General features: G+C 36.3%; 1 protein-coding gene across 1 annotated transcript in view; it reads left to right on the top strand.

Moving 5' to 3' along the window:
* TMEM245 (transmembrane protein 245) overlaps positions 1-19,180 on the top strand; it is an 89,305-nt gene extending 70,125 nt beyond the window's left edge. The window contains exons 14-17 of the mRNA XM_061995605.1: positions 7,039-7,139; positions 8,430-8,604; positions 11,439-11,633; positions 12,637-19,180. Coding sequence (XP_061851589.1) covers positions 7,039-7,139; positions 8,430-8,604; positions 11,439-11,633; positions 12,637-12,682 — 517 coding nt within the window. The 3' untranslated portion in view covers positions 12,683-19,180. The remainder of the gene's footprint in view (positions 1-7,038; positions 7,140-8,429; positions 8,605-11,438; positions 11,634-12,636) is intronic.
* The last annotated feature ends 2,149 nt before the right edge of the window (positions 19,181-21,329 follow it).

Below are 21,329 nucleotides of genomic sequence, written 5' to 3'. Positions count from 1 at the left end.
GGCCTCTACTGGAGATGGGATGCTGGCTGGATAGATGTTTGGTCTGAACTAGTTTGGCTTTTTACATCTTACATTCCAAGAACCATTTTAAGAATTGTTAGGTGTTGCATTTAGTAAGCACCATGGTCCTAACATGATAAAAATCTGGAAGTGTTAGAAATAGTTGATTCAGAAATAACTAATGCTTTCAAAAGTGCTTCTCAGAAGAACAATTATAAGTTTGTGGTATACATGACTAAAACAGGCCAAAATAGTCATTAAAAATTGTTACGAATACAAAAGCATTGTAAAAAAGTACTCGGATGTAGAAGTCCTTACTCGTTGCGGTACATATTAATTGGTCTTTTTCAGAGAACATAGATATTTCTATGCTAGAGAAGAAAGTCTATTTGCTGCTGTGTCCTTCCAAGTAGTTGCCACTGTTTACAAGTCTGGAGTTTTAATACAATCACTGGAGCCCTGCCGTGCCTTGAGGAGTGTAATGTTTGCATCAGTTACACCATCCTCAAGGACCTACATTTTGTTAAGACTGTATCACTTCATCTGATTAGTGTCATTACTAGCTCTAGATGTTGGAGCTATTCCCTCTCTCTGTTAACTTGTATCATTCCTAACGAGAAATTCTTTTCAGCAGCAAAATTGTTGAAATCTTGTCATGGAGTCACCTCTGAAAGTCATTTGCATATTTATATTGCTCCCAAGATTGTCTTTTACTCTGTCGAGAAACACTTGCTGCCACTTCTCCTTTATTCATAGCTGGAATATATCTTAGTGCTCTTTGCTTATTTTCATGTTTAATTTGAATAAGGGTTGTTTTTATTCTTAAAAGACCAGAAACCTTAAAAGGAGTCAAAGAGCAGCCTAAGAGGATTTTTTTTTTTTTTTTTTTTTTTTTGCAAAATGAGTTTTTTGAGTCATTTCATCCTTTAGTGTTCTGCCAGTGATCACTTGAAATTTGGGGGATCATTGTAGAAGAAGAATACTTCAGGCCTTTTAAAGATAATAGCTGTCATTTGGTTGTCACTGGTAGCTTAGCTTGTCTTTTACAGTGGATCTTGGTGATGTCTGAAGTGAAAAAATTAATTACTTACTTTGTAGTTACGGTGACAACGGCTGTTAGTTTCAGCTGGGTAAGACTGTACTGTTCATGCCCTCCAGCTACAAGCGTGCTGGCTGCTTTCCTGGAGGGAACACAGCTAGCTAGTTAGTTAAAACTAACGCAGCAAAAAAATAATTACTCTCTGAAATTCATTGTCTCACATAAAAGACACTATGCTGGGCAGGTAGACAGAGGAAGGGTAGACAAATGCTTGAGAACAGGGGAACAGGAGAGCTCTTTTTCTTCTGACAGTTCTGAGGTAACCTGATTTGAAATAAATTGTGAAACTCTGCTGTGAAGTTTGAAATGCATTGCTTTTGCTTTTATGCCTTTAACCCTCGGCTTTTAAGGTATGAAGGTTGTAGCGTCATAAGAAATTGAATAGCTGGAGTAATGGTCATTAAAGCAGCATTTTGAATTAGGCAGGTCTGTGTACAGGAAGATTTTTTGCAACAAAGATACAATACACTGTTGTAATGTCTATTTAGGGAATACGGGAAAATACTGAACGTCAGTGGTGTAAAGACGATGATGAAAGAGTTAAATTGTCTTTTTTTCTAATAGCATTTTTAGCTTAGTGTGTTCCTATTATTGAAATTATGTTTTGTTTGAATTGTCAACCGCTGTGTAAAGTGTAAAACCGACTTGTAAAGTGTTTTGTAAAGTGCTTAGGGAAATGGTAATTCTTGCAAATATTTCTGAACACAAATATCATTTTAGACTAGTTTTTACTCTATGCCCTTTCAGTGGCCAGGGTCAATGTATCTTCATTGTCAATTGAGTATAGTGTCAACTAAACCTCTCTTCTGACCTTACTGTATGCTTACTCTAATCTTTCTGTAAACTCCAGTTCTCATCATTTTAGCCTGTGTGCTCTTCTTTCCTCTAGTGCTCTGGGAACAGAGATCTCTAGAAAATAAAATAAACTCTGAGGTCAAAAAATGAATGCTCAGAGTTGAAGCTCTGTTCTGCATCCCAGGAGTCTTCACTTTTCTGCTTCTTTCCTTTCCACTGAAGTTGCTACAGCATTAAGATCAAATTTTTAAATTTCACCATCTTGCCAATGGTGAACCTGCAGGCTCTGTGAAGTGAACCTCAATTTCGGTGTACATACATTTAATGTAAACTTAAGTAGAAACAAAGATAGAAGCCATAGACTTTTTATGGCAAATAAGTAAAATTAAAAAAAAATCCACTGAAACCCACAGAACTTATAAAATTAAGAGGTGGCACTTGCCCTTGTGAAATCTACAAGCAAATTCTCTAATTTTTCAGTGAAGTAGAAAGAACTGTAACAAAATATTTAGGCCAGCTATTGAGAAACATTAGACAATTTGACAAAAGTTTCTTCATTTTGAATCTGAATACTATGATTTTTTTTTAAAATTTTACACACTTCAAAGGTCAGTAAAAAGAAATATGTATGCCTTAAGTATACCTTACACGAGATTGCCATGAAGTGCTCATAAATTACACATTTGCAGATGACAACTTTCGCAGGTAAAGTGGCTCATCCAGATACAGTGCCAAAGTGAGACAGGAACAGCAGCTGGATTTTCTGGTTTCTGAAACATACAGTTATTCTTCTGTATAAAAGGAAGCTGTATGTATGCCAATAACATATTAAGAAATGAAATTAACTTACTGTCATAATTTCACCAGGAAGGTCTGCATTTTACAGATAGCAATAAACTCGTTTAGCGTTTGCACTAGCACAGCATTCATCTTTAAGATCTGGTATCACAGATGCAGAACAGCTGAAGCATACTGTTAATGAAGATTGTAGTTAGTGTTTTCAGCATGATTTTTTTTAACTGCCTTAACCATGCAGCCAAATAGATGTGAATTTCTGAAGACTTTAAGATATGATTCTTAGTTTGTCTGACAGAAGTAACACACACGAGTCTCCAGAGTTCTCTTAGGCCATACTTGCCACAAAATAGGATTCCCAGTGCTTTTTTCTGCCTGGTTTAGGGAAACACAATGAAAGGTGAAGGAGAGGTGGAAGATGAAATTAAGTATAGCCTGACTATAGTATAGTGTGGCACTGACTGCTGGCATCTCACAGCTTCTCAGCACTGTGTAATGCCTTCTCCTTCCAGCTTACTATTTGTATGTGCTAGGTGCAAGGAGCTAGAGAGATGCGGTACTGTTGTACAGTCTTTTAGAATCATACAGTATTTTGCTATTGAAATATATTATCCATCAACTTGCAAAATTACATCAGACCAGGACATACCTGTTGGTCCGTGATTAACTTTTCTATGATTTCTACTAGTGCGTCTGTAATGAATGGTAGACTTAACAGTGTAAAATTTTCTTGTAAACTGTTTGACTGCAGCAGCAAAATACATGGCAGAACTTGAATTTAAATAAAATTACTCAGAGCATAAAAATTACACTTGTCTGAACTGAAATGTGAAAACTGCACAAATTAGAATGACAGTTTTGGACATTTTCCTATGAGTGAGAAATACCTACAGTTTGCAGTCAAACCCTAACATAGTTAAATTCACAATTAATTAATTCTGGCTGTTGGAATAATAATAATTATTTATTTTAATTAATTATTAATGGAACAATATTCTTAATAATTCTGGGTTGTTATCTTTCTTTTGATTACCATAGTAAGACTGTCTTCCCTTCTTATGTAGTCTCTGTGGGAAAATCTGAAATGATTGCTTGTTTAAAAAGTAAGTCTTTCCTGTGGTTGTAGATGGATATTTTAATTTCAAGTGAAAGTGATACTTCAGCTACCTGCCTCGAGCCAGAGGCCTGCCTCTCCTCCTGTGAAATGAAATGCAGTTTTGGGGTGTACTTAGAGAAGTTGCTAAGACATTGTTAAACAGAAAACATCGTTATGGGAAAAATAAGGGTGCTTCAAGGACAGTTTTAAAGTATTTTTGGCAACTGAGATGTATTTTTGCCACAGTTCCTGCTTGATTGATAGTAAAAAGATTTACTCCAGTACTTAATTATAGCATTTTGAAATCTGGATTCTCTTGTTTGCTATTAAGTATTTAGATTTAATGGTTCCTTCTCACAAATTCTTCTGGATATGTTGGGGATTTTTTCTTTGTGGTTTTTTTTTTTTTTTAAAGGATCTGGCAAATGGAATTAAAAGAAGTTGAAAACTCTGTGTCACCAATAAGAATTCCAGCAATTGTGTGCAAATTATGTGTGCAAACTGTGTACAGCAATTATAGTACAAATGCATTTCTATGGGAAAGATCTAAGATTTAAGAAACAAGCAGGGATGAGGAAGGTAGCTTGACAAAAGCATAAGGATTTATAAGGGGTTTTTTGTTGCATCTTCATGATTATTGCAATACAAATAGCACCTCATCTGTTTTGTAAGGTATCCTTAAATAAAAAGATGATAGATAATTTCCCTCCCCTTTTATATGTTATTTATACTTGATGGTTAGCAGAGTCAGTTTCAATTAATTAACAGGTTCTTGTTACAAAAATGTAACGCTCCTTTGATGTCCTCAGAAAGAGCAGACATTAATTAAATGTCCTAGAAAATGCAGAAAATTAAGAGTTTTGAGTAGCTAAAGTATGAAAACATCTTGAATTTTTAATACAAACTCACATTTAGCATTCTTAACTGTGGCTTTGATTTTTTCGGTCATCTCTCTTTGCCAAATTTTTTTATGCCAAAAGCTCACTTTTCTAATAACTAAAATGCAGGTGAGTATTTCACTCTTCAAAATATGTAAATTCTATACATTTTTTTGTCTGTGGTTTCCCATTTTAATATTGCAGAAGTTTATCTAAACTGCAAAGTATTGAGGCTCTCTTCAGTGAGAATGCTCTTGTAAATACTCTTTTCCCTTCACACGCTACATAGTATTTTTCAACTGTTGGATTTGTTATTTCAAGTCAATCTTTAAAGCTTGCTTTTTTTTTCCTGTGTTTTCCTTTTCCTCTTTTTGGGGGTAAGATGGCTGACAACACCTGCTCCCAGTTAATCTGTAAAGAGAATCTCACATTTTGAACACCAGTTCTGATGTGTGAGGCTTATTATACACTCAAGAGTTCCAGGAGATGAATTTTAAATAAGATAATTTCGATTCAGCAGTCAGTTGAGAGTCTATGTATGGCTTTAGGTGGGAAAGCAGGGCAAAAATATGCAAACTGCCCACGGGTATATAATGAGGCTAGTACCCAAAAAAGTAAAAATCTGTGAATCTTTGCAAGTTTTTCTGGTAATTCAGAAGAAAAGATTCCACCTAGCAGTTTAATAGCAGAGGAGGGACTGGAATATCTTTCATACGAGGAAAGACTGTGGGAACTGGGGCTGTTTAGAAAAGAGGAGACTGAGGGGAGATCTTATTCACATTTACAAATATCTAAAGGGTGGATGTCAGGAGGTTGGGGCACCCCTTTTTTCTTTTGTAGATAGCAGCAGGACAAGGGGAAATGGGATGAAGCTGGAACACAAAAAGTTCCACTTAAATATAAGAAAAAACTATTTCACTATGAGGGTGATGGAGCAGTGGAACAGGCTGCCCAGAGGGGTTGTGGAGTCTCCTTCCTTGGACATCTTCAAGACCCTGCCTGGACATGTTCCTATGCGACCTGGTCTAGGTGAACCTGCTTCTTCAGGGGGATTGAACTAGATGATCTCTGGAGGTCCCTTCCAACACTACCATTCTATGATGGAAGGCTTTACAGAGAAGACTCAACAGAGGAAAGAAATTGCGCTCTTAGAGTCTTTAGTTCCAGAAAGGACCATGTTCTATGCTGACTGTGTTCCTCTTCAGAGTGGAATGAAAAACCTTTCCCTTAATCTGGGATGTTTTGCATGTTTTTCTGTTCTCACTACCCTCCTGCTAGAGTTCCCAAAACCGCAAAGACTCGAGCAGTGTAGCTAAAACCGTGGCACATAAAATGGGAAGTTAACATCAGCAAACTTTGCATCTAAGAGGGTGTGTGTGCCACTGCTTCTGCAATGATGTGCCTGTTAGAGCTGTTCAGAGGAGAGGAGCCCAGGGGTAGTTTGGTTACTTTGATCCAAGCTAAAATAGCGGTTTCAGGAAACTTCATGCCTTTCACAAATGAGGATGGCAAAGTGACATAGAACAATGGTGAGATATATCAGTATTGGAGTGTGATTTTTGTGACTGTAGACCAAAGGCATGGGTTTTCAGTTCAGTTCTAGGATACTTCACACATTTAAGTGTACTAGTGCTAGGAAAATTAAGAGCTCTTGATTCCTTGTTTGCTCTCTTATGAAGCTGTGGTCACACATAAGAGAGAACTGTTTTGTGGTCAGCGTGTTGGATGTAGACTCAGCAGGACTGAATTTAATTACTAGACTTTCTGTTTGTCTTTTTGTAATGTAACCTAGTAAGCAACCCAAAAGCTAGTAATGTAAAGATATTGAGGCTAAAATCCAGTAATGAATGTGAGGTGAGTAATTATTTTCATCCAGAAAGCCACGTAAGTATGTAGGAAAATAAGAGTTTAAGCAGCCTATTTCACTTCACAGTCCAGTGATTTTAATCCAATAGAGTGAGCAGGTATAGAAATGTAAGCAGATAAAGAAAATGAATGAACATGCGGAAGTGGAAAAGGGGCAAATAAAAAGTAGTTTGTATGTAAAATGATATTGCTTCTCATACATAAAATGTTATTTTTGATAGAGGATGTGATCTGATGTTTGAGCACCTTTTTTCAAGGAGTTTATCCCTGGAACCCACTGTACAGTAAAGAACAGTCTAAGTTTTTTGTGCCTAAATGCCTTAAATGACAGATGTGATAGATGCTTATTCTTTTCATAGGGAACAAATACATAAAGGGTTCAGTGTTATGTTTTGAGTTCTGTTATTTGTGGTACCAATGGCTCTACAATTTTCAAAGCAGTTTGTTTATATCTTTATAGTTCCCAGAATATTATTACAAATCTAACAGCGTTTCTGTGATTATTTTAGAGGTGTGTTTGATGCCTCCCTCAAAATGGCTGGGTTCTATGGACTCTACACTTGGCTGACTCACACTATATTTGGAATTAACATAGTCTTCATACCTTCCGGTAAGAATTTGAACAATTATAAACTATTTATAGATAATAGTACATAATTGTTTATTGTACAAGATGAGTAGGATTAAATGAGAATCGACATGGGGGTATGGTGAAGTCCCTGATTGCCGTCTTACCCCTGCACTTTTTCTGTTTTCAGAACACGTCCTCCACCAGCTATTTTACTTCTCCTTTCTGTTTCTTTTGATGGATGTAATTCTTTCTCCCCTAATGTTCAGTCCAAGTCATTCCAGGTTTTAACTTCATTCTGCCTGCCTTGGCTTTAGCTTTTTCCCTAGTTGACAGGTGCTGATTTTTCAGGATACCTAAATGCAGGAAGATATGGTATCATGAAGATGTAGAGTAGAGGCATACTTATTCGTTCCCAGTACTGTTGCCTGACTGTATTACCAGCCTCTGGTTTTCTGGTGTTCTTTAACCATAGCTTTGGAAGTTGCTGAACATTTTTCACCGAAAAATATTCTCTCTGGTTCCTATTTTGCCTCTCTTCTTCTAAAAATACTAATAGTAATTTAAAAAATCTTGTACTTTCATGTACAAGGGAACAAAAGAAGAAGCTATAAAGCAACAAAACCCAATGTAATAGGAAATGGCCATATTGTGAAGTGCAGCTACCTTAAAGGAAGGCATTGGTTGTGATTAGACTTAATTAGAAAGTTATCATTCTTTTTCTTTCACCTACATGCAAAATATTAAGATTTTTTCTTTCTAGTTCATGAGACCAAGAAAAGAGGAAAAAAAATTTTTTTTTTAATTGTGTTCATTTCTGTTACATTGAATTAGAATGACAGCAGTACTACATCAATTCATATTGCAAAGAGTATTTGTATAATTAGAAGGGTGTATGCCTCTGTATACACGTGTGCAAATACATAAGTCATGGATTTTATGTTGGCCTGGTTTCTCATGGTTCTACTTAGGTTATTAGCATTGACTCTGGGAGATCCAGTAAATTACAGTGAGACTTCTGCCTGTATACCTTCTTGCACACAGTTACTAATTTGTAGTTATGAAAAAGTCTGAAACATGTATGATTGGTATAACTTTACATTTTTCTGAATTGTGCCTCTTTTGGGAGTAACTCCTTATGACTGACACTTAGTGAAACTTTCCCGTATAAGGAATAGTGTAATTTTTTTTTACCTAAACCACAGCTGCAAAACACCAAGAGCCCTATGTGGCACTTCTTCAGTGTCTTATTTACGACAGCTGATAGAAGTGGAACTACCTGTAAATATATTTGTGAAATACGTTCCTCACCTCTGCTTCTTTATGCTTCAGCATTAGCAGCCATCCTCGGAGCAGTGCCATTTCTGGGGACCTACTGGGCAGCCATCCCTGCAGTCCTAGATTTGTGGCTTGTACAAGGACAGGGATGCAAAGCCATTTTGCTCTTGATTTTTCACCTCTTGCCAACCTATTTTGTAGATACAGCAATTTATTCAGATATATCAGGGTAAGTATATTGAAGACTTTTAAAGTTAGTATTGTAAAAATGCTGGATGATCATTGATGCCTTTAATTAAACTTACTTTTCTGAAGCATGGAGACCAGTATCTTCAAGCATAGGAATAGGTGTATGTCATGACATGATCTTATAGTAAGACTTACTGGCCTAAGTGCATTTACTTTCCCAGACTTCTTTATATGAATTTTGTCTCTTCAGAGGTCTTGAACTCATTCTCAGAGCCAGCAAGGTCAAATGTTTCACATGATAAAGTAATGCTAAAAATACCTTTACTGTTTATCTAATTGTTGACTAAAGATATATAGCATTTTCACTTATGTCACCTAGTGCCAGATGATGCTGCAGAACAAACAAGAAATCCACGAGCTACTTAGAAATGTGAAAAAGATACTTTAATTTTTCAGAATGTGTTGTGAAAATGTTAAAGAATTTTTTTTTTTGAGACAGCCTTTATGTTCTTCAACATACCTCAGTGTAAAAATCTGTTGATTATGATTTGATCTTTAAATGCATTGCGACAAATGAAATTGAAAACTGGAGATAGGCTTTTACAGAGACAGTAGCCAATGCTGTTTTCCTTGCATGGATTTCTTGAAAAATCTTACTAGGTTTTAATAGGCTATGGATGCCTCTATTGGCTTGAATGTCTTCTTGTTTCTACTTTGAGTTTGTATACAGAGAAACAAATTCTCAACTATGGAGACCAAGTCAACATTTGCAATTGTATATGGAGTGCATCTGAAATGTCCACAAAGATTGCTGCTGCTGAAAATCTAGTGAATCCCTTTATGTGGTTCAGACTAGAAGATAAAGCATCTCTGTTTAACAGAGCTGGCAAAAATATGAACTGTCAAGTTTTGTATTTGCAAGACATATTCACAACCTTGTACAATATAGATATAAAGTTGTACTCTAGTTACTGTTTCAGTCTTGATCATCAGAAACAGTTCTAGTAAACTGTTTAAACTGAGGACTTCATGGTCCAGACTCAGCTATATACACAAAGAATCACAGAATCTTAAGGACTGGAAGGGACTTATTTGTGATGATTTTTATTATAGTACAGTTAATGTAGAATAAGGGCATTAAGTGTTTGAGTTCCATGTTAAGTTAGAAATTGGGGTTTTTTTTCCACCAAATACAATTACACTGAACAGAGAGAACCTAATGTTAATATGCACAATATTAATAATAATTTTCAGAGACTGTGACACTAGTTATTTTACATGAATTAAAACTAACAGGCGAAGTATAATCAAATTATGTTTTTTTCCAAGAATAAAATGAGGATAAATTTGAGACTACTAGCTATTTAACCAGCAATAATTCTCCTATTTATTAGAATACATTTTTCAACTGTAGGCTATATAGGCACTGTTTACTGTCCAGTAAATGTGGCTGGAATGGATTTTCTGACAGTGGAGCAAAATTACATTCTTCCGATTAAACAGAACAATAAACATCATGCTGTCTTGAAGATTAGATTAAATCTATTTGAAATAGCTGTAATTACGTTATGTAGCGTTTTCCAAATGCCTTAATTTTATGCTGTAGTCCTGTTTCATCAGATGATCTGTTGTTTAATTTAGCAAAATAGCCAAAATAACATTCAAAGTTGATGCAAATGCTGGAAATTAATTACTTGAAGTTTTTAGAGGTTTAGAAATTAATCATTTGTCCACTGTTGGAGAAGCATCAAACTTTAAGGTCAAGTCTGTTCCCTCAGAAAAACAACCTGACCCTACTAGTAGGTTAAATTTGATCTAGGTAAGACATGACTGGGATATGTATGTTGTAATAGGTCGTGTTTCATGGTTTCATTCCACACAGAGTTGTGATGAAGGCAAAGACTGCCAGTGTGGAAACTGGGTAGAAGTCAGGACCATAGCAGAAACCTGTCAGAAATTGCCAGACCTCTCATCTGTCTAGCTGGTATTTGCACCCTGTTACACTCAAAATTGAGAGTAACTTCCTGGAAATTGGGTTTTAAATTTCAACTGTTGCTTTTATTATACAGTTCTGTATTACCATTATTGTTTTAGCTATAAAGATGAAGCAGAATGGAGCAGGTTTTGTGTAAATGCTGTTGGTCGGGTTTGTGTCATGAACTGAAACTGAAACATGGAGAAGAAAAACAGCATGACTGACTTGCTGCTGTAATAGTTTTTATCAAAAGGTCCATTGACCTCAACTATCCAGTAAATATTAATATGTTCATAAAAATCAGATTTTGTTTTTCATCTGAAACCATTGAAAAGTAATGATAACAAACACTCAATCTGAGATGATCTAACAAAATGAGAAGACACGAATATTTTCTTCAAAGAATGTATGCTAGCTATTCCTTGAAAGATGCAATACAAGCTGCTATCATCGTCTAAATTATTGTCTTCACTCAGGGGCACTCATAGTACATGTTGCTAGTTGTCTTAAAACATGACAGTGTTTGACCATAAAACATGAACAGTCAGTGTAATCAGTCATCTTTCCATTTACAAATTGGAAGTGTTTTTGCTATCCAGTCCTCCAGACATTCTTCAGCAGATGTCTATAAAGCAGCTCCTCCACTATGGATATTACCAGTGTTGTATGCTATCGTACACTGTTTGGTCTGTTGTGCAAATACAACTCAGATGATTTGTGCAGTCAGTCAGAGAGCAACGCACAATTTTTACTCAATAGCGTAAATATGGGTATCTACAAGTAGCCTTTTCGTTTTCTAAGCTTAATAAAACTTGGTGATTAGTTCACAATTCATAATTGATTATGTTGTTATATGTTGTTCATAATTTAATTGTACTCTGCTTGTGCTGTAATCCCAGAGGTGGTCATCCTTACCTGACAGGTCTTGCAGTAGCTGGTGGAGCGTATTACCTGGGACTGGAAGGAGCCATCATAGGACCAATTCTACTCTGTATACTTGTGGTTGCCTCCAACATATATAGTGCCATGTTGGTGAGTCCAACAAACTCAGTGCCCACTCCGTCACAAGCAGCGTGGCCGTTACAGATTTACCGGTAGGTTACAAATGTCTTATGTCTAGGTGTTATGTTTTGACGTGGATCAGTGTAGGCACAAACAGGTATAGAAAGTGTGTGTGTGTGAATGTTATATAAGAGTGTGCATACACATCTACACACAGAACAAAGTATTTGGAGAGGTTTCAGCTGTCCCATGTTCTAGAAATAAAAATTACAGTAAAATCACTCACTGGAACTTGTAAACTTGAACTGTTTGTTTAATGTCTCTCAGCTTCTTAGAGACAGCTCTTTTCAGAAAATTCACTGATAATACCTTTGCATCCTGTATGTTGCCATTGTGCTAGGAGATGGTTTAACATCCTTTTTTCTGTGTAAAAGTATTATTCAGGGATATCTAATAGTGTTCATTGTCCTTAATAAGAAGCCTGTCAGCAAATATTTCATTTTTATGTCTTACAGTACAATACTGAAAAAAAACCCAACAAACAAAACACTAGAATTTTAAAAAGGAGATAACATTATATGCCATTATTCCATTAAAGCTACGATTTTGATTAATCTCTTTGTCAAAGTTACATTTCTGTATTCCATGTTTGGTATATTTAAACTGTATAGTTAAAGAATGGGATGAATAAGCTCCTCGTTGGATACTTGATTAGAGTTGGAAATAATACTGTGAAGTTATTAATGATAGTAGCCATTTTAACGTCTTGCTCAGTTGCATAGTTTAGCTCATTATTACATCATCTTAAAGAGGATTCTGTGCTTGTCAGAAATAATCCTTAGCTTCATACACATGAATAATTTTGTCATCTTTCACATGGATAGCTTGGAGAATTTGACCTGTCTGTAGTCTCTGCCTTATTGAAGTTATGTACATAAATTCTTGGAACATGCCATAGGCAGAGCTTGCCACAGCATGCATGGAAATCCACATGTATTTGTTTCCTGTTTAGTTTGTAGGAAAATAGATATTTGTAGTCATTCAACAGATTTAAGTGTGGGTTTTGTTTTTTTTTTCCCCTCCCCTGTTTCCCAGGTCATCTAGAGAGAGTCCCGAGGAGATGAAAATGGCTGCAGAGTGATTAAGGTGCTGTGCTGCACCTAATCGACATGAGAGAATCAATGTCTTCTGTCATGAGTTCACAACAGCCATGGCCTTCCGTCCCTTTCCTACTGTGCCTAGAGGCAGCTCACAGGAAAGCATAGCTTGGATTTTAGGACAAACCACTGGTCATGGTTTAACCCCTTCTGCTGGCCTTAGATTGTTGTTCACTTTGCCTCTTCCAGAGAGAATGTCAGCTTCCCATGGCTTTGCATACTAACACACGGTTCAGCTGCCTTGCTGAAGATCTTGAAAACCTTCTGTCTTCATTAAGAGAATAGTTAGGAGGACAGATATATCCACTGGAGCCATTATCTGCTGAAATTAATAACTTAGATTTTATTTATTAGTGTTATTAAGTTGTAGTACCTTGAAAGAAAGCTAATTCCAAAATATTTATTCTCAGGTAAAATCTGGGAGGGAAAAAAAAATGGTATAAACCACTCATTGTTAAATGAAAGAGTATAGTTATTTGCTGCTCCTCAAAGTATTTCTCTAGAGGCTTTTACCATCATCTGTAACTCATAATAACAAATATTACCCTCTTACACTCACTGAAATTTTTAATATTGGAGACTGATATTTCTAATATCATCCTGAAATTACTAGACATGCAAATTGCTAAATGTGGATTTTCTTCATGTTGAAACAGAAGGACTTGTTTAAATAGTTTAAACCTTGCCCTCATTTGCAGTGAAATCTGCTAGTATTTTGCTGTTTACTTGCAATCCTGATGGAGAGTTCTGTTGGCAACTAAATTTAATCAAAGGCCTTATGTGTTTCAGACAGAAGTAACATTTTGTCACATCTACTTCCACTACTAGGAAGAAGCTGAATGGGGGTTGTTCAGTGTTGGTTTTCAAATGCTGTGAACAAATTCAGTTAACTTTTCAAACAAATCCAAGTTTATTTCAAAAGAGGAAACAGAGAGAGCATGGATTTTGGTTTAGTTTAGAGGGTCTTTTCTCCTATAAGCCTCTGGTCAAATATCTTAATAGTATATATCTTACATATTAAGATATATTGTAATAATAAACAGAGATCTTAAATTAATGAAATGGCATGTTGCCTAGGTCACAGCATCTAGTGCTTATCTTCCATATGGAATTTTCCTTAAATTGCAGTTTTGGTGACATTTAAGGCCTTTTTTATTGTTGAAATACTTTGGCGCAATGGATCGTTATAAATAGACCCTTTCTGTAAATAGTAAGTGAGTTTTTTGGTAGAAATTTCATATTTGAACAGCTTTTCCACAAATACAATGAGGCCCTGCATAAAAAGTAGCAGATGCACATGCTTAACCAAAGAAATACCTTTTGATTTCTAGTAAGTTCTCTTGAATTTATTTCAGAGCTTAATAATGAGTTGGACAAAATACAGGCATGCCTTGCATTTATTGTTGACAGTAATGCAACAAAAATCTTTTCTTATCTAGGGATAAGGAAAGCTAAGATTTGTATACAGTCAGCTCTGGGTAAGGGACATGTTTGTTTTACTGAAGTTGCAAATGTGCTGATAGATTGTGAAGGCTCTTATTTTCATGATATTGCATGTATTTTTACAGTGTTTCTAAAAATACATTGCTGTAGAAAGTGATTGGAAAGTACTCTGACACTGGGTTTGCAATAAACAGGCTGCCTATTAAGACACAAATAGCCTACTCCTCAGATTCTTAGAAAATTAGCTGCTGCAGTGTTGCTGATGAAATTTTACGGTTAAATAAGAGAGTGTTTTGAGTGTGCTGGTTTTACACATGCAAATTTGCAGGTATGTGTCAGGAGGACATACTCAAGCTTAATGTAGTGGTTTGGCTCAAGTTCATTGAAATTCAGAAATATGCCATTTAATATTTTAAATTCTGAGAGACCTCTGCTTTAGTTCCAACTAACTGAATAGGAAGGATATGTTGCTTGAGTTAAGCAACTGTCCTGTGTTTTTTATTTCCTTGGTTTTGTGACTCATGTAAAATCTTTAATGAAACACATTTTTAGCATTGTTGCTGGCTAGGGTGGAGTATGAGGAAGAACACAAGTCTTCCAGCAACATTACAGCCAGCTTGAATGAGAACACCGTGATACTTGGGAAACTTCTTGACTATTTTACATTTTTGTTACAGGTTTTTCACTGAAATATTGGGTTCTTGTTATAGCTTCTTGTAGGCAGCATTTCAAGATCACTAGCAAGAAATACGTCTCTCTCTTGTATTTTTGGTTTCCCATTGCTGCCCTTTGCTCACCAATTGTCCACATTTGCTGTCCCAGTTATTTCTGAGACAATCTCTCAGTTTCCTATGTACTCAACACTGTCATTTTAAAGAGTCATTATAAACCATTCTTTTGTTTGTGTTTAAGTTTTCCTCTTCTCCCTTGCCCTTTACCGAGCCTCCTTAGATCAAAGAAGGGTCTCTGCTGTGAAGATGAAAATAGTATTTCAAGATACAATTCTCTTCAGTAATGGCAAATCAGTAAAATAAGCTGAGAAGATAACGGTGCTCTATTGAAATACTCCTTTCCCAATGTGAAAACATTTCATATAGAGCATTTGTACCTGATGTAGTCTTGTTACTTTGCCCTTCTTTCAAATAAGGCTTCGTATCGATGCTTCCTTTCAAATTCAGCTAAGACGTGCCATGAAGAACCATCTGTAGTGTCTTTCTCAGTAACTATAGCTCAAGGAGCTCAGGCTATGTTCCATGGCCGATTAAGGAACCAATTGTGTGGATCAGTGGTGGTACGGTAACAGTATACTGCGAAAAAGGAATTAAAAAGAAGAAAAAAACCCTCCAATAATACCTTCTCAGAATATAAAATAATCAATGAATTTTGCCACGTTGAAAAAAAACCCAAAACACCACAACAAACCACCACCTTATGAAAAAGCTTACTTTGATTGTATAAGGTTTGTCTTTAAGTATTGAGTTACCAGTAGAAACAGAATAATTTGTCTTTGCACATTTAACAATCTGTATTCTTTTTGGAAAAAAACTCAACCTTTGTAAGAACAGTTTAGCTTAGACCAGTCTCACATGAATGTGAAAACAGTGGTCGTTTTGACTTCTGGTCATTGCAACATACCAGCTCCTGGTTGTATTGCCTCATCTGCAAAAGCAAGCAGCAGCTACATGAGATGACTTGGTAGATAGATTGTAGGTTTAAAAAAAACGAAAAAGGGCTGGGGTAAGGGGGACTGGGGCAAAACTCCCCACACACCCTTTTCTGTAGTGGCATTAAACAACAGTTTTCTTGGAGAAGACCATCTTTTTTGTAGGGCTTATAGGCAAGAAGATGAGGACCTTCAGCTTTCCTGTAAACACTCATTCCAGGAGCAGATATTTACTTACATTTAGTACATTTACTATTCAGTTTGAACAAAACCAATTTAGAATTCGGAAGGGAATGCTTGTACTAAACCAAGACAAAATGATCTATTGTAAAATGCAACTCTTCTGGTTTTTGTCATTCTCTTCTAACAGATCAGACTTGTTGGAAACTAGTGTAGTGCCAAAGGGCTAGTAGTAACTGTTTCTTGCTGTGAGTGTAAGTTAGCCCTTTGTCCTCTTTTGGTACCTTAGCTATGCGTTACTGTACTGTAGCAGAGCTGGCAGAAGTGAAGATGTGCCAATTTGGAGCCCAGCATATGATACACATTTCATAGAAATTAACTTGATATCCATGTATCTAATAATGGATGAAGCATTTGAGTATTTCCATGTGCAGTGGTATATATTTGAAGCTCATCTAGGGTGCATTTGAGTTTATCTGGTTTCAAGGATTATGTGTCTTCTCTTCAAGACTTTGGGGAGGAAGATACACTTCAGTATATTTCATTGGTGATTGCTGGATTAGGAAATCCATAATATGTTGAAAGAAAATAAGAAAGGAGCATTGTGTTGGGAAAATTGGGTGCTGTCTCCAGTGTTACACGTTGTGGGTATCAGTTTAACTTCTGAAATGGGGAAAATATGGGAATACTTTTATTCTACTGAGACTCTATAGTTTTATATCAGTGGTGGAAGGTGCTCCCACAATTGCTTTTGTTCAAGTGTTGTCTTTATATTACATTGACTTAAGTTTGTCACTGCAGATGGTGCCACCTTTATGGATACTACCTCTTTCCCTCAGAAGGTGCTTAAAGCTGTTGGGATTGGAGTTAGTATTCTTTTTTAAGAATGGAGGTAGCATTCTGCTTCTAGAGATGCAGCTGTTTGCCTTGAAGTTTGCAATTTTACAAGAAAAATTTAATTTCCCAACTGAATCATCTTTATTGAGTGACAGCTGGCATCCCTGAAATCCATGGGTGCATTATCTTTATAAGCTCTAACTTGGTTTGTATTTCAAAGGATTTGTTATTATTATTATTTCTTACACTTTTTGGAGGAGTATACTTTGTCAATTCCATTCTTCTACAAAACCAGAATTGCTTAAAGCTCTTAATAAATGTTAACCTGATACTATTTATCTGTCACTTTTAGTAAAATACCTTAGTACTTTATGGTAAAAATCTTAAGGTTACTTTTAAGTGACAAAATTGGAAATTAAAAAAAAAAAAAAAAATTGCAGCATGGAAAAGGAGCTTGGTATTTTGAAACCAAAAGCAATGCCAGAAGTGGTGAACATATTCAGGGATTCTACGTTTGGTTTGTAAATGTGTATATTGATATGCAGCGCTGTATAAATATGAGTAGTGTATGTCCTAGTCAGACTTTATCTGAAGTTTTGTCCTTTTTTTTTAAGATAGCTGAGAACAAAATAGTGCCTGTATACAGTGAAAACAAGCAACACTTTTTAGAATTAATGTTTACTTGATAGGTGTTGGGGAAGAGCCAAGCAGATGCTAGTAGGGTGACTAGAACTGTCTTGTTGCACTTAACGTAAAGTTGGAAAAAGCTGTTCTTCCATCTAGTAATCCACTACTAAGAAATTGCTGTTCCTGAAAGTGTTTGCACATATCTACTAAAGAGTTGCCAAAATGAATCGGTCATGAGGTATGTCTTCAGTTCCCCAGTCTCATCCAGACCTCACCTGATAACCTTGTTTTGAATCTGGTTTAGTATATGAGAGTATTGCTTCATCCTCTTTTAGGACCAACTCCAGGTCCACCTGCTTCCAATGTCCGTACTGAAACGATGTGTGCAATTCAGGAAGGAACTGCTTTTTGGCAATTTGGTGCATCCTTGATAGGATCTGCATATGGATAGGCTTGGACAAACATAATTGACACTACATTGGATTTGAGATTATTCTTTGAATATAGCACCCTGTGGTGATACCAAAACTAGGTTTGAGTTAGAAGCAGTGCATATTTGCTTGAAGCAGGATGCATGCACAAGCTATTAAAGGCAGAGTGAGTGCTTCAGCATCTGTGCATACATCTGAAGAATTTTCATCCTGATGATTTTAAAGTAGAAATGCTGATTTCTTTCCAAGCCTCACTTTTTGCCACCTGACTATTGTACACGATGATCCAATGAGGACCTAAAAATCAAAGTAACTTTTTGTTGTATTGGTGTAGATTAAATGTAAGAGGCATCACAAACCTAAAATTAGCCACAGAACAAGAGTATTAAGCTGAAGAACTGACATCCAGGCCATAAGGTAAGAAAAACAAAAGCCAAAGTTTTGCCTCTCTCTCTGCCAGTCTTAGCACAAAACTGAAGCTTTCAAGAGCTTTATCAGTAAAAATATTTTTGTTGTTTGTAAGTTACTGGCTGTGTAGATCAGTGTTTTCAAGTTTCCAGTGTCATCACTTGTATATTCTGCAAGCATACAATTCGTTCAGATTGTTATCTTTAAAAACTAATTTTCTATGCTTCAGTGATGGTTGGAAACCAACTTTTTATACTGTTAGGTGTTTACCTATGTGTGTGTGTATATATATATATATGTTAATAGTGCGTGATGGTTGGAAGACTAGGGAAGGTTGCTTTTTTCCCTTTTGGTACACTTTACCAATCCAGATCCAAAGAAATTTTTTACATTGGGTCCTAAGACTGGCTAGTCCCTTCTCCAGCCTAACCGCAGATCTTGCGTGTTACAGAGCTTGGATTGTACTAAAGCCTGCGTTCCTACCCAGCACCTGTGGGGGTTTGGAGCAACTTCTATTGTCTATTAACACCAGTTTTGTCTGTAAGTGTACGTGTGATACATCTTCAGAGTGGAACTATGTTCAAAACTAATGTTGCCATAATTTGTTTTGGTACAGTACCTGAGTTTGCGTGTATAATATTAAAAATATAAGCCCTGTGTCCATCTGGGGCAGAACAAAATGTGAGTTGAGTTTGAGAAGTACTCCTGAGGACTGCAGAGGTATTTAAAGTAAATAATTCTGATTGTATGCACCAGTCCTCTTCCTAACAAGAAAACGGTTTTTTTGTAGCAGGTTTAAGAAGCTTTTAACTTAATATTGTACTCACTGCGGTCCTTTGTAAGCACAGAATGGTTAATATATTTTGAAATAAAGGCTGTTAATGTAAAGAAAACTGAGTTTGTTTTGAATGACGGGATCTTTGGAATAAGCCACAAAAGTGGCAGTTATTCTGCTGAAATAACAGGTTTGCTGGTAACGAAGTACAAAGTGAATTTGAAGGCCCTGAGCATAACTTAATTTCCTGAGAGAAGCTGTACTCCCTTTCCTCACATTTTCAGAGAGGTAAGGGAGGTCACTTGTCTCAATAGTAACTGCAGTTCAGCTGATATCTGGCAAATTGCTACACCACCTGCAGACACACCACTGTTCCTCCAGACCCTACAAAAGCTTACGTGTACCAGCTGTAGGTAATTTAAGTTACTTCCATTATGGCTTTACTCTGAAATGGAAATGGTTGTTTAGTATCTGAGCATAATTCTGTTGACTGTAAAGCAAAAGGGATCAAATCCTCCCTGCATGACTGTTCACACCTTTTAAAAAGAGATGTGGCTGATGTTCTACTTTTCATCCCTCTCACCATTCTGTGACAGCCTCATTGCCTTGAAGTAATTCATATACCACAGTCAGTTTCAGCTACTGTCTCTTTAGTTCTCTGAAGACATCCTTGTTTAGTTCAGTGCATAGGTAGAGGGTTTTTAGTAATTGATGCTAATAACATAATAATGACTTTTTTTTTAATTGAGGCAAGTCTTCCAAGATGCTTAGAATTTTCAGTTTGAACAAGTCAAAAGAATCATAGAATCATTTTGTTTGCAAAAGAACTCGTAAGATCATCTAGTCCAATCACTAAAGGCATCTGTAACAGGCAGCCCAAAGCACGTGCATTGCGGTAAGAACTCATTACCTCTTATTTGGATTTGTTTTTTAAAGAGGTTTTAATGTGCAGATACAGTGTTTGTTTTTATTAAGAGAAATTAAGTAGTTCTGTTCAGCACCCATACCAGATAAAGCTTCATAACGATGTAGCACTGGTAAAGCAGCCTGTTTGCTGACTCTCAACTGTTCCTTCACTGTAGTTCATTAATATTTTAAGGTAGAAGAGTAGAGAATATAACAGTTACCAGACAGATACATAAGCAAAAAAATGTACTGAGGGAAGTATGTTACCAATGTACTTTGAGCTAGACCAGTGATAAAGTTGAAAAGATTATTGTTCCATTGAAAGAACTCACCATCACTTCCAAGCTACAAATGTATTCTTTGGAGAATTCAATTGGCTTGTTAATCCAAGCAAATATTTTCTAGTACAGTAATTTATACTCTAACAGACTTCCTTGCAGAGTAATTTCTGTCTCATACTGATGGCCTTTTTTTTCCTTTAATTAAAAACAAAACCCTTGTCTTTTAACCTCAAAACATAATCAGCTTTGCCCACTAAGGGCCACAGCGTTTCTTACACCACCTCTGTTGCTTTTGAGAAGGACATGTACTGAATGTATGCAAGACTCTGAAGACCTTACACCTTCATTTTCTTCCTTAGTTCTGCTTGTTGCGATTTTGTTAGCATTAAAAACAATAGCTGGAGGAGGAGTGGTAAAAGGCCCTCTGTCAGATAGTTCCAGCTGTTAATATTTAATTAAATTATGAGAAGAAATTTGAAGCAAATAATGTTGCTACTTGCAAGATAGATCTGTTGGTTTGGGGGAACTGAGGGGAAATAAAATTGCAAGAAGAATAGCATTTACCATGTATTGCATTTTTTTCATCCTTTCATAAATAATTATTGATTGTATGTGTTATAAATTGGAACTCATGAGGAGTAATGTGTCCAGTTCTATTGAAAGATGTTGCCCTCACTGTCCCACATCCAAAACTCTGTTTGTGGCCCCATCAGTACAGCTGATGGTCTGTCTGGCAGGAGTACTCACTGCATCAGTCCCCTGTGCAATACACGACCAAAATGAAGAGTGCTAGAGGAATGTTCTTCTGCTGTTTCTACACCATTCTTTGTGTTGCAGTAATAGCTATGAAAATCTCCAACCATTCCCTCAGCTGGTTCCTTCTCCTTTCAGTTTAACTCAGTTTTAAACACTGCAATGCATGCAGATGAAATCTGAGGTCCAGGTATGTACCAACAGCTGTATGGGGTAGATTTTGTGGGTTTTGTCCATTGTGGTTTTTTGTAGACTTAGAACAGTGCACACACTTGCATTCTTGGTTCACAGGTGGAATTGATTTCCTGTGCCTTAGATAAATAAACC

The sequence above is a fragment of the Colius striatus genome, chromosome 4 (assembly GCF_028858725.1).
Source record: "Colius striatus isolate bColStr4 chromosome 4, bColStr4.1.hap1, whole genome shotgun sequence".
NCBI classification, from domain to species: domain Eukaryota; kingdom Metazoa; phylum Chordata; class Aves; order Coliiformes; family Coliidae; genus Colius; species Colius striatus.
The sequence above is the reverse complement of the archived record's forward strand: the minus strand, read 5'-3'. Positions and strand labels throughout refer to the sequence as shown.